At 41.0% G+C, this 12,414-nt stretch overlaps 2 protein-coding genes across 3 annotated transcripts in view; both read left to right on the top strand.

Moving 5' to 3' along the window:
• The window catches only part of LOC109040522 (uncharacterized), a 60,396-nt gene extending 51,851 nt beyond the window's left edge, over window positions 1–8,545 (top strand). For both annotated transcript variants that reach the window (XM_072300553.1, XM_072300550.1), the window contains exon 3: window positions 7,183–8,545. In XM_072300553.1, the coding sequence (XP_072156654.1) occupies window positions 7,183–7,285 (103 nt within the window). In that variant the 3' untranslated portion in view covers window positions 7,286–8,545. The remainder of the gene's footprint in view (window positions 1–7,182) is intronic.
• LOC140224623 (uncharacterized) overlaps window positions 3,775–12,414 on the top strand; it is a 228,798-nt gene continuing 220,158 nt past the window's right edge. The window contains exon 1 of the mRNA XM_072300528.1: window positions 3,775–3,889. The gene's annotated coding sequence lies outside the window, so the exon portion shown is untranslated. The remainder of the gene's footprint in view (window positions 3,890–12,414) is intronic.

The following is a 12,414-nucleotide window of genomic DNA, read 5'->3' as shown; positions in this document are numbered from 1 at the left end:
AGCTTTTATGAGGCAGAAATTAGGAAAAAACAGAAGAAAAACAAACGGGACTTTACTGGTGGGAGATCAGGTTGGGGAAACGGAACTTAACTCTCCTCCCTGATCTCGTCGTGTAGGGTTTCAGCACCTCTTAGGCTTCTTTTTCTTTGTCTGATAGGGTACTTCGGGTTTGTCCGACTGTTCCTCTGTTTGTTTGATTTGAACTTTCTGTTGTTTTGTTCGTTTTGTTTGGTTCTGTTTGCTCTGTTTGTTTTGTTTGAACAGGGTTTCCTCTTTCTTCGTTTTCCACGTAGGCCGGTTTTAGTCGATCGATGGAGACTACTGTTTCTTTATTCTTGACGAGGAGAGTAAACGTTTTGTCGTCTCTTCGGATAATTTTATGAGGGCCAGTATACGGCGGTTGTAACGATTTGCGAGTTTCGTCTCGTAGGAAAGCATGAGTGCAATTTGCAAGGTCTTTGAAGACGAATGAGCCGGGCATTGAGTGTTTTACGGCTGGTGTTGGCCTCAGTGTCGCCATCTGGCTTCGCAACTTGTCTGCGTATAGCACTGGTTCCCAGATTGGTTCATTTGAGGAAACCAGTAACTCTCCCGGTAGTCGGAGGGGCTCGCCGTAAACCATGTCAGCTGCCGAAAGATGGATGTCTTCTTTTAGGGCAGCTCTGATTCCTAAGAGGACAATTGGAATTGCCTGGACCCATGTGAGTGTTAGATGGCACATGATAGCAGCTTTGAAGTGTCGGTGAAAACGTTCCACCATGCCGTTTGCTTGAGGGTGATAAGCTGTTGTCCTGAGGGTGGGTAATGCCAATTATCTTCTCTAGTTGTTTGAACAATTGCGATTCGAATTGTCGACCTTGGTCATTAGTCAACTTGATGGGACAGCCGAAACGGGAGATCCAGCAGTTGAGTAATGCTTGAGTTACTTCTTCGGCGGTTATACCTTGTAGCGGATGAACTTCTGGCCAACGTGAGAATCTGTCGATGACGGTGAGACAGCACTTGAATGATCCTATTAACGGAAGAGGGCCAATAAGGTCAATGTGAATGTGTTGAAATCTGCCTGAAGGAGTGGTAATTGTACCAAGTGGAGAATGCACGTGCCTTGAGACTTTGGAGGCTTGGCATTGGAGGCAGTTTTGAGCCTATTTTCTGCAGTCTGACTGGATCTTCGGCCAAACGTAGCGGGATGCTACTAGCTTGCTGGATGCTTTGATGCCTGGGTGGCTGAGGTTGTGAAGAGAGTTGAACAGTTTAAGCCGTAATGGGTAAGGAATGTAAGGTCTCTCGTTTGCATCGCAATAGATTTGAGCGGCTGTGCCAGGAATTTGGATCGGCTTGAGATTGAGTGAGTTTTCTGTTTGAATGAGTTGTTTCAGCTCGTCATCTGTCTCTTGGTTTTCGGCTAAGTGCTTGTAATCTATACTGCCTGTTGGAGCGACAATAGCCTCTATGCGTGATAGTGTATCAGCGACGACATTGGCGGAGCCTTTCACGTACTGAATGTCTGTCGAAAATTGAGCGATGAAAGAGAGGTGGTTGAGCTGGACCGGAGGAAGCTTTTCCTTTTTCTGATCGAATGCCGTGATTAGTGGCTTGTGGTCAGTGTATATTGTAAAGACCTGGGCCTCTAAGTAATGTCTGAAGCATTGAATGGTGCCGTAAATTGCGTATAGCTCTCTGTAAGGAGTGGGCCAACATTGATGGCCAGGAGATAGTTTCTTGCTGAAGAAACCTAGCGGCTGCCAATTATTTCCAACTTTCTGTTGAATACTCCCTCCGATTGAAGTCTGAGAGGTATCTGTAAAGATAGCTAATTCAGCGTTTGGATCTGGATGGCCCAAGAGAGTTGTTTCGGCTAGGTGATCTTAACATTGTTGGAAAGCTTCTTTGAGTTGAGGGGTCCAGTCTATAGGTTGTTTACCTTTCTTTCCTGCCACTGCTTCGTGAAGTTCTGCCTGGTACTTGGCTGCTTTTGGTATGAAAATCCTGAAAAAATTTATCATACCTAGAAAGCGTTTGAGGCCGCTAGCTGTGGGTGGCTCTGGAATATCTCTTAGTGCTGCCACTTTGTCTGGTGGTGGTCGGATTCCGTCCGCAGAAACTTCATAACCGAGGAAAATAACTATTTCCTCGAAAAATTCGCTTTTAACAATATTGATTAAAATGCCGTAAGCTTCAAGGCGTTTAAACAGTATTCTAAGGTGTTTCTCATGCTCCTTTTTGTTTCTGCTGGCGACTAGGATGTCATCTAAATAGCTATAGCAGAAGTCTAATCCTTGGAGGACTTCGTCCATGAATCTTTGGAACGTCTGTCCGGCGTTGCGAAGTCCAAAACTCATATATTAAAATTCAAATAGGCCGAAGGGCGTAGTGATAGCTGTCTTTTGAACGTCGCACTATGGTCCGAATAGCCGGTTTAAGCGGCATTAAATCAGATATGTATGTTTAAACCTCGCAACATGAGTTTTCAGGGGTTTTTAGGGTCGCTGAGTGCAAAAATGCTATTATTCTTCAGGAAAAATCCATTTTTAACATTTTTATACTTTATATAACTGTGACAATATTTTGTTCAGAAACCTTAAATTGAGGCAGCCAGCTCAAGTTGACGCGGTGGAGCAGTTGACATCGCGTCTTACATGTCATCTTGGTAACCCGGGATCGATCCCCGGTAGATTTTTTTTTTTTTTTTTTATAAGTTTAAAAATTGATTTTACATTGGATGGACTATAAGAAGCTAAAAGTAGAGCCTCGTCAAACACTACTATCAAGGGAAGTTGAAAAAGACAGCTCAGGATAATACTTATACGTTTCATGGCTCCAGAGGCCTACTTTCAAGTCCCACCGATCAGCCGTTTGAACTTGTTTTCGTCTGCCAAGCTAAACTTAAGCTTAAATATATCCATTTTGATAGATTATTTGTTTGAAACATGGGTAAGCGTAAAAAAAAAAAAAACGTTTACGGGACCTCAAAGTGGCTTCCTAAGACAATTTCATTGCTCGGGAGCCTTACTTTCAAGTCCCACCGATCAACTGTTTAGACTTTTTTTCGTCTGCCAAGCTAAACTTATTCTAACATATATCTACACTGATAGATTATATGTTTGAAACACTTAAAACGTCAAAAAAAAAACTTTTACGGGGCCTCAAAGTAGCCTCCCGAGGCGATTCTTTGCTGTTCTTGAGCACAAGTTTCAATTGGTCCCGATCAACCCCATCAACTCGTATTATTCTGCCTGGGCAGATTTAGGCTCTAATGCATTCGATTTGCTAGAATATGACAATGGAACATGATAAAAGTCATCGTCAATGGCATATGATAGCTAATTGTTGTAAGTGATAAGAAACGCGAAAACGTCTTTTTCATGAGAAATAACTTGAGGCGATTGTGTGTGATTGATCTGCCACTCAGACTAAAAGGTAGTCTAGAGTCATGACAATAACTTCCGAGTAAAATTACGAGGTGCTCAGAGGTGCAAAGGATATTTTTTGGGTCCTACTTTTGCGAATTTATTGAAAAAAGTGACTATGTCTAAGGGTTAATCTAGAACATTAGATATGATGAAAAAGAACAGTTTCAGCATGAAACATCTTAAACTTATCTTATATTTTGTGAATCAAGTGCCCAAACGCTTTCAGGTACGGTGAAACGACGAAAACAAGCCCTTAAACACAGCACTGCCGCTCGGTAACTGGAATCGCACTCATTAAGTGCTCCGCGCGCCGCTCTTCCCAGGCTTGTCACATCTTTATTAGTGCTTTAATCGAAGTGAAATTTTACAGGAGTCTTCTCTACAGTATGTACTATCGATCTACTGCTTAAAATGTAACTTTTTCCAAACTTCACTTTTTCGATTTATTGCCGCTTAAACCGGCTATTCGGACCATAGTGCGTCGTCTGGGTGGACGGGAATCTGCGTGTACGCATTGACGAGGTCAATTTTTGAAAAAATTTTGCAGCCTTTCAGTTGTTGCGAGAAATCGTGAATTTGGCGGCCTGGATACCGGTCTGGAATAGTTCGAGCATTGAGGGCTCTATAATCGCCGCAAGGACGCCATTCGTCTGACTTCTTTGGAACCAAGTGAAGCGGTGAAGCCCAAGGGCTCTCTGAGCGTCTAATCGTACCTTCTTTCAGCATGCCTTCGAATTCAGCTTTAGCTACCTTCTTGAGTTCTGGTCTTAAGCGTCTTGGACGAGAGAATACTGGTGGGCCAGCCGTGGTGCGAATATGATGCACTGTGGAATGAGGCGTGTCTGGCCTTGGCGTGCATGCTGGACGGGTCAGATTTGGAAAATCGGCTAAAATGGAACATTTGTGGGCAGATATTTCCTTGATGCTAGTTTGTCTGATGTTCGCTTTGTGTCCAGGTGTTGAGAGATTTGTTACACCGTCAATTAGCTTTGTGTCATGGCAATCTGGTAGTAGGTGATACTTTGCCAAGAAATCTGCACCTATGATGGGAACATCAACGTCTGCTATAATGAAACGCCAGGTGAAGTCTCGTCTAAGACCTAAATTTAAACACAGGGGCAAATGCCCGTAGGTGTTTATAAAAGAGTTATTCGCTGCTTTTAGCTCATATTTGGTAGGATTAAGTTTGCCAGGCAAGAGTCGCCGTGGAAAACAGCACATATCTGACCCGGAGTCTAAGAATCTGTGATTACTATTTCTGTCCTGTATGAATAAGCGGCTAGAAGCAGCGCGGGACAATCAGTTGCCGCATTTACTGACTGTCCGTTTCGTTCGTTGCTCTAAATTTGCATGGTTGTTCGCATTTGTATGCCTTTGGACCGAACCTGTCGTGATAGAAACAGAATCCGTTTTTATTTGGCGAACTCTGCCGAGAGTTAGAGGGGTATCTCTGGCGAGAGCGCGATCTATATCTAGGTTTATTCTTTTGCAAGCTTTGTACTTGTTTCGTCAGTTGCTCCATTTGGGAAGCCATAGCAGCGATTGCTTTCTTCATGTCCTCGAGGGAATCGCTTTTGTCATTTCTTATTGCATCAGATGTAAAATTTCGAGAGTTTGAACTTGTGGCGCAGACTGATTTTGCAGCGGGTAATGTTTCTGCTATACGGTCTGCAATGGTCGCAAGTTGCGTCAACGTGACTGAATCGGGTTGGGCTTGAAGGACGCCCTGGATGCTATCAGGCAGTCGCTGCAGCCACAGAGTTTTCATGAGATTATCTTGGATCCTTGTATTCCCTGCAAGTGATTGTAAGCGTCTCAAAAATTGAGACGGGGTAGAGTCGCCTAGTTCTACCTCGGCCATTAGTTTTCTCACCCGAGAATTCTCGCTGAGCGAAAAACGTTCAATTATTTCAGCTTTGAGTTTCGAATAAGGATTTACAGCTGCAATTGTGCGAATAAGATCTTCGATTTCTAGTATCCACTTGCCTTCGATTTGGCCAACAACATAGGCGTACTTTGTAGCCTCTGATTCGATATCGTGAATTTGGAAAAGTGGTTCGATCTGGTTGAACCAGAGGTCGGGTTTTTCTGACAAGAAAGCTGGTAATTTAATTTGCTTTGATGATTGATTAACGAATGCTGTTGTGGGGGGTACGCTGGATTTCACTGAATCTCGCATTTTCGCTAGTTCCAAGTGGTAGTGGGCGATTTCTTCTCTCATCAGTTTCATCTCATCCTGCAAGATTCTGTTGCGCTCTGTAGCTTGTTGGAGTTGGGCTATTGTATCAGGATGCTTGGAGTGACCGCCTGTGTCCTGACCTTCTGCTTGTTTCTTGGGTGGAGAGTGCAGGACCATCGTTGCCTACTGAAGTTGAGAAAGTTAGCTCATTCAAACAATGATCGCGTCGAGGTCACCACTATAGGCTAAGATGGCCTGGTGCTCGAGGTGATTTGGTGGCCCTAAAAAGGGCCGTTTTCAAAGGTGCGGCGAGCAGGCGTCTCAGGTGCTGGCGAGACGGCTTCTTATTCATACGGCTGGTCAGGCGACTTGTGCTTCGGTCTTCAAGCGGGCAGAGAGAACCAGGGCAGGTGTGATCTGGTCTGCGGTCAGGCGATGATTCATTTCTGATTGTGCGCGCCTGGTGATTATATAGCCGGCGGCAGGTGGGTCGCCGCCCAATCAGCGCGCGGGCAGGTAGCCGCTAGTGGCGGAGGAGCCGCCACAAAAGAAAAGGACCGTAAAAGAAAAGAGAGAATTTTGAGGGGAATTGTATCAAGCTTGTAAGCAAATATCTAAACGATATTTACATACAAGTTGTTTATGCTGAAAAGAAAAAATGTTATTAATAAAGCATCAGTTGATAGCTTGCTAAGCTATAATGTCATAAGATATGACACTTTTCCACGTTCTTGACTGGGTCTCAACGCTGCTCCGCTAGAGTGGGAAGGAAATCCACTTTGTAAAGGCGACTTTCAGGGCGTATCATTGTCACGCTCACAATAGTATAATTTAATGAGGGGAGGGGGGGCGTTAGATATCTTAGCCTCCCCAGCCAACATTAAAAAAGGGTGGGGGAGGGGTAATTTAAAAACTTCACTTGCTTAATAATAGGAGGGACGGGGAAACCTAGCTGCAGTAGGAGAATTTTAAGATGTGAAGGGATACGTAATTAAATCAGGGAACGTAGAGATACTATTTTATTTTTTGGAAATTACTGAAACTGAGGGGAGCTTATTCATAATTGACGGAAATGTACATTCTTAAGCGTAGTCAACATTTTTGAAACGTTTGGAGAATAGGCTCAAAGTGTATTGGATCGTTTGCCGAAGTATTCTATCATTCTTTTGGTCACAGACAGATATTTATCAAAACAAGATGGTTCGACTTGGAAAAAAGAAAAATTATTTGAGTGTTTGCTTCATATTGGTTTGATTTTTATTGAGTTCGCAAGGTGAAGTCAACTCTCATTACGTCAGCGGAAGTAAACTGGGTAGACCCTTCTTGAAATTTCCTCAGGAAATTTCTTTTTATAATGTTTCACGAAATTTCTCAACTCTGCGCACATATGTGTACATATGTATTTCTCGCTTTTAAAATAAATTAATTATAAAAATATTGACAGAGCGTTTTCTGGCGACTGTGAACTTATTCATCCATTACTTAATTCGAAATGTGATGCGTGAACGACGAACTAATATTGTGTGTATTTTTTAATAATCTGAGCATGTACAGTTTTTCTCAAAGGATCCGTTTGCTTTGTTTCCACAGGTTTTTACACATGATTCACACGCCCGGAGTCATCAAGTCGTTCAACGGTGACGTCACTAGCAAGTTGCCATCCACTACTCCATCCTCTCCAGAGCACCGATGAACCGTGCTCGATTATTGTTAGGTGTATCGATTGGTTCAAAACAATGAGATACTCGCCCGTACAAGAATCAATATTTCAGATTTTATTTTCGGTCTCGAAATCTTTCTAAATAGTTGCAGTTAGTGAAATGAAACCTTTTCCACACTAAAAGCACGTCGTCACCTTCTAGGCAAAGTATCACAAGCGCCATGTGACGTTTAAAAATTTCCGCCGCCCTTTTAGGTATTTCTTTACTGAGAAATTGTTGGTTGAATCTGTTTGGAAATTTCACTAAATTTTATCGGCAGCACAAAGAAAATTCAGTGAAATTTTCTGACAGCTTCGTTGAACAATTTCTCTGTAAAAAAATAAAATGACGGCGGAAATTTTTGAACGTCGAATGGCGCTTGTGATACTTTGCCTGGAAGGTGACGACGTATTCTTCTGCTCGTTGTATAGGTATAGGTAATCATTTCAATACTTTGAATCAATCGACATCAATATATCGCATCGATAGAGCGCCTGTATGACGCACTGAGTAATAGACGGATTTAGTAATGACTACGTCATTTGAGGTATGTGATATCAGCTGCGTTGCTAAAGTCGTCGGAGAGCTCTCCGGAGGACTGGGAGCGTAGAGTCTCGGAGAATTACCCGGAAGGGTTGACGTCATCTCTCCAGTCTCTCCGCGTTCTTCGGTCCGCCGGATTCTGTTTTGTTTACACTTCAATTTTAGGTTAAGTTCCTATATTCCCAAAGTTAAAAATGGAATCCACAAACACTTTCATCTTTCAATATTTGAAAATTCTAAAACTCATTGTATGAGCAGAAAACAACGCGCGAGAATGCTAAACGCCTATGCTTACGTCAGTCTACGTATCTCTCCGACCTCAAGAGCATAGAATAAATAGACTACGTCTCTTTATTTCATGTCGAGAAGTTGGAGAGGTGGAGAGCAGTTTGGAGACTGACGTTGCATGACGTAGCAAGTCTCCGGGTAATGCCTCCGGAGTCAGAGCAACGGTTGTTTACGTCTCCGGGTAAGTCCGGAGAGCTCTCCGGCGACTTCCGCAACGCAGCTAGTGAATGGACTCATTTAGTCTTACGTCACAGCCAGCATTGATTCTTTCGACTACGATCTCGGGTTCCAAACAATTAAAATTATTAATATTAAGATTTTGGAAGATTAGGATACTGACTACTAGACTTTGGAAGTGGATATTGGAGAGTTTTAATAAAGTTATAAATAAGAAATAAAACTTGTTATAGTCTTACTGTAAATAGTTAAATCATTCCCAGCGCAACCGCCACCCGCAGCGACCCAGGTGGTGTTTACTCCTCAATAATTCAAATTTCGCGCCACTACTCTACCGGCGGGAGCCGAAAGTCAAATTCTGGCCGAATAGGTTGGGGGTTGGGCAGAGCCAAAGACATGAAGACGGAGCGCTAAAACCAAAAAATGAAGCTTCTTTTCAATCATCTCTACTATTGGCTAGAGGATTGGCGGCGAAATCGGGACAAGTTTGAAATTCAAATGTAGGGCGGGAACTAAATAAAATTGCGGAAACAAAGTATTCTAGGTTGAATTTTGCCCAAATTCAGGTACACACTCATAATTTTGTAACTTTAGGTTAGTTTCGGTCCGTCGTCGACCGATTAATTTCATTTGGGAGTAACGGTCATCTAGGACTGTAACGGCCTCCCTGGTAAAAATGATCAGTTGAGATGTTATCAGTTGACCGTCAACCGTGTTTTGGTGCGAAAAAATCAGTTGACATCAGTTGACATCAGTAGGTATCTGATCAGATGATGTCAGTAGAAATTGTCAGTTGACGTCAGTTGACATCAGTAGATATCTGATCGGTTGATCAATTTAAAAATAATCGATGTTCTGAAAATATCATTGCAGCTAGAGAGCGCGCACCCTAGGTGCTGTATTTGGTACTAACGTTCCTTCGATGGTGCACATGTGTCATTTCAAGTTGATCGATCGTAGAGTTGTGACTAACCTTAAAATCCGCGCCGCCCTAGTCGGGATTAGAACCCACGCCTCGGGATGAAGTTGCAAACCGTAGTCCAGTAACTTACCGCTAGACCAGCCAGGCTTAATACGGAAGGGCCCCGAAATTCAATCTCTTAACTATCGCAGGCCTCTGAGTCCGTAATATGTTTGTTTATTGACGGATTCTTTTAATATTTTACCATAATTTATTATTTATTATTTTTTATCTCATCGTGTAATTTATGTTTCAAATTCTTTATTAATTGCACTCAAGATATTCATATTCATGTATTTCAAATTTTCATTTTCATTTATTTATTTTTTTATTTTTTTATTTTTAACTATCTTTCATTTTTTTAACTTTCTCGTTTTTTTGACTCTCTCATTTTTTTGTTTTATTTTTTTTTAAAACCAAATTCCTGTTTTTTATAATTGCGTCTTTTTCCAGTCTTAATTATTCGGACCTTTTTCTAGTTTGAATTTATATCGATGCATTTATGTTATTTATTATTATGTTCTCGTATCTCAATTCACAACTCGGGGCCGGTAGATATTTAGTCCTCCCCCGGCAATTCAATGCAAAGGAGAGTCCTTAAATTTAAAATTGAAGTAAAAATTTAAAATTGGGATTAAAACTTTAAAATTGGAGTGAAAAATTTAAAATTGGGATTAAAACTTTAACATTGGAGTAAAAAACACTTAAAATTGAGGTTAAAACTTTAAAATTGGAGTTAAAAATTTAAAATTGGAGTAGAAATTTAAAATTGAAGTTTAAAATGCAGGTTAATTTTTCGGTTGGTGGTAACTATCCATCACCCAGAACTCGCCTTACAATCCTGCAGCTCCCTAGCAAAACTGCTTTCTGTAATTGTTGAAACAGCTTCTCTCTAAGGTTGATCGTCCTAAGACTATCAAACAACTTCACAGGAATCTCCCCCGTTGCTCCAATAATAATTGGCGCAATTATTAATTTGTCCAATTTCCAGAGGCACTTGATTTCGTCCGCCAAAGGCATGTACACTTACTTATCTTCTCAGCGTAAGTGCTCTGGATATTAACTATCATATTATTGGATTATCGTATTATGGATATATTATTATTATTATTATTATTATTATTATTAATTTAACTTTATGTCTGATCCGGCAGATTAATTGGGCATCACAATTTGCCGGGCAGATTAATATTGTTCTTTACTTTATGTTTTACTTTTTGAATAAAATATCTCATCTTATCAGAAAAGAACATACGTACCAAAAACAGCTCCTAGAGCGCGCGCATATTCTATAATATTTTATTAATAATTTTAAAATTATATTTTAAAGTATTTTTACAACTAAAAATGTAAATATTTAGTAATTGCTTTAAAATTATTTTTCAAAAACATTTTCATTTAAATATTGCAAAAATATTTTAAAAATAATTAATTTTAATATTTTAAAAATTTGATTCAAAAGATATTGTAAAACTATTATTACAGTATTTTCGTGGAATTATTTTCTTGAAAATATTTTCCAAACAACGGCAGTATTTCTAAAATATTTTCAAAATATTTTGTTCTAACTGGGGTACCTCCAATATTAATTCAAAAATTCTAATTGACAGAGTCATTTTCTGCGGTAAAATTTGCAATCACCTTAAGTACAATGTTGGTTCAGTTTCTCTTTTTTTTTGCCATCCTTTATCAAATTAATTTTAAAGTGGGGCTCCTTTACATACAAATGTGAAGAACCTGCGATTCAACGTAACATTGACATTCATTACCATTTTTTGTACCATATCTATTGCAATTCTTTTCCAACGAATTGATTTCAGCCCCTTCAAAAAGGAGGATAGGCAATTTGCACTTAGCCATTCATCTATACGGAAACTTTATAAAAAAAATAAATAAATAAAAAAAAAGTTTCTCATTTTTTAGAGATTTCAAAATGGAGACCACTGGTTTCCGCTGCAGGGCCCATTACGTCCACAAATTACGCAAGGCAGTGGGGGAGGGTGTCAAGGGCTGCCTTAGGGGTATTGTTGAAGTAACGTGGCCGAGGGGCAGAAAATTCCTTTCGAGAGGGAGGGGGTCTTAAAACTGGAAAAAGTGCCTTACGTAATTTATAGGGCGGCCCCATAGCGGAAAATGGCAAATTTAAAAGGCATAATCCATTTATACTCTGATAGGATGCTTGAATCTAAACCTATTCCCGCAACTGATGCCGAATCGATCCACTACTGAAACAGTTTCGATTTCAACCGACACGAGTCTGGCCTCAACTGACATAACTTGGATCTCAACCGACACGAGTCCCGCCTTATGTACCACATGTTGGATCTCAACCGACACGAGTCCCGCCTTATGTACCACATGTTGGATCTCAACCGACACGAGTCCGGCCTCAACTGGTACAAGTCGGATGTCAACTGACTCTAGTCCAGCCTCAACTGGTACCAGTTGGATGTCAACTGACTCGAGTCCGGCCTCAACTGATACCAGTTGGATCACAACTGACTCGAGTCCGGCCTCATCTGGTACCAATTGGATCTCAACTGACTCGAGCCCGGGCTCAGTTGAGCATCTACTGGTATCAGTTGAAGTTCAACTGATATCAGTAGAAGCTCTACTGATATCAGTTGAAATCAACTGATATCGGTTGATGCTCAACTGATATCAACCGATATCAGTTCAAATTTTAACTGATCATTTTTACCAGGCAGTTCATTTTGAACCGGCAGGACCACCATGAGCAGAAGAAAAACTAACTTTACCTATCTGAGATTACAGCCTGTTACCGCAAAAAAGTAAGTGTATTATAAAACACCGCTCAGCATGAGGATTTGGTGCGAATCTTGTGTAGATAAGTGCAGAGCTGATGCGCAGGCTACACAGCTACTGCGCAACCTCCTCGACCACTGCGCATCCTCCCGCGCATAGCGGTAGCAGTACCGGAGCATTCTATAAACTCACTCACTTTTATAATGTGATTTTAAAAAAAAAACCTGGGTTCTTTTTCCAAAATCTGATTACAGCGGGCTCATCTAGGGCCTATTACCTGTCGATTTACGCAAAAATCATGGAAATCGGCCCGGTAGAACGCTCAAACGAACTATGACAAAAAGTATAAATTTACATTGTTTAAATGGGAGAATTCGCAACTATACC

The sequence above is a fragment of the Bemisia tabaci genome, chromosome 1 (genome assembly GCF_918797505.1).
Source record: "Bemisia tabaci chromosome 1, PGI_BMITA_v3".
Lineage (NCBI taxonomy): Eukaryota > Metazoa > Arthropoda > Insecta > Hemiptera > Aleyrodidae > Bemisia > Bemisia tabaci.
This window is presented reverse-complemented; position numbering and strand designations above follow the sequence as displayed.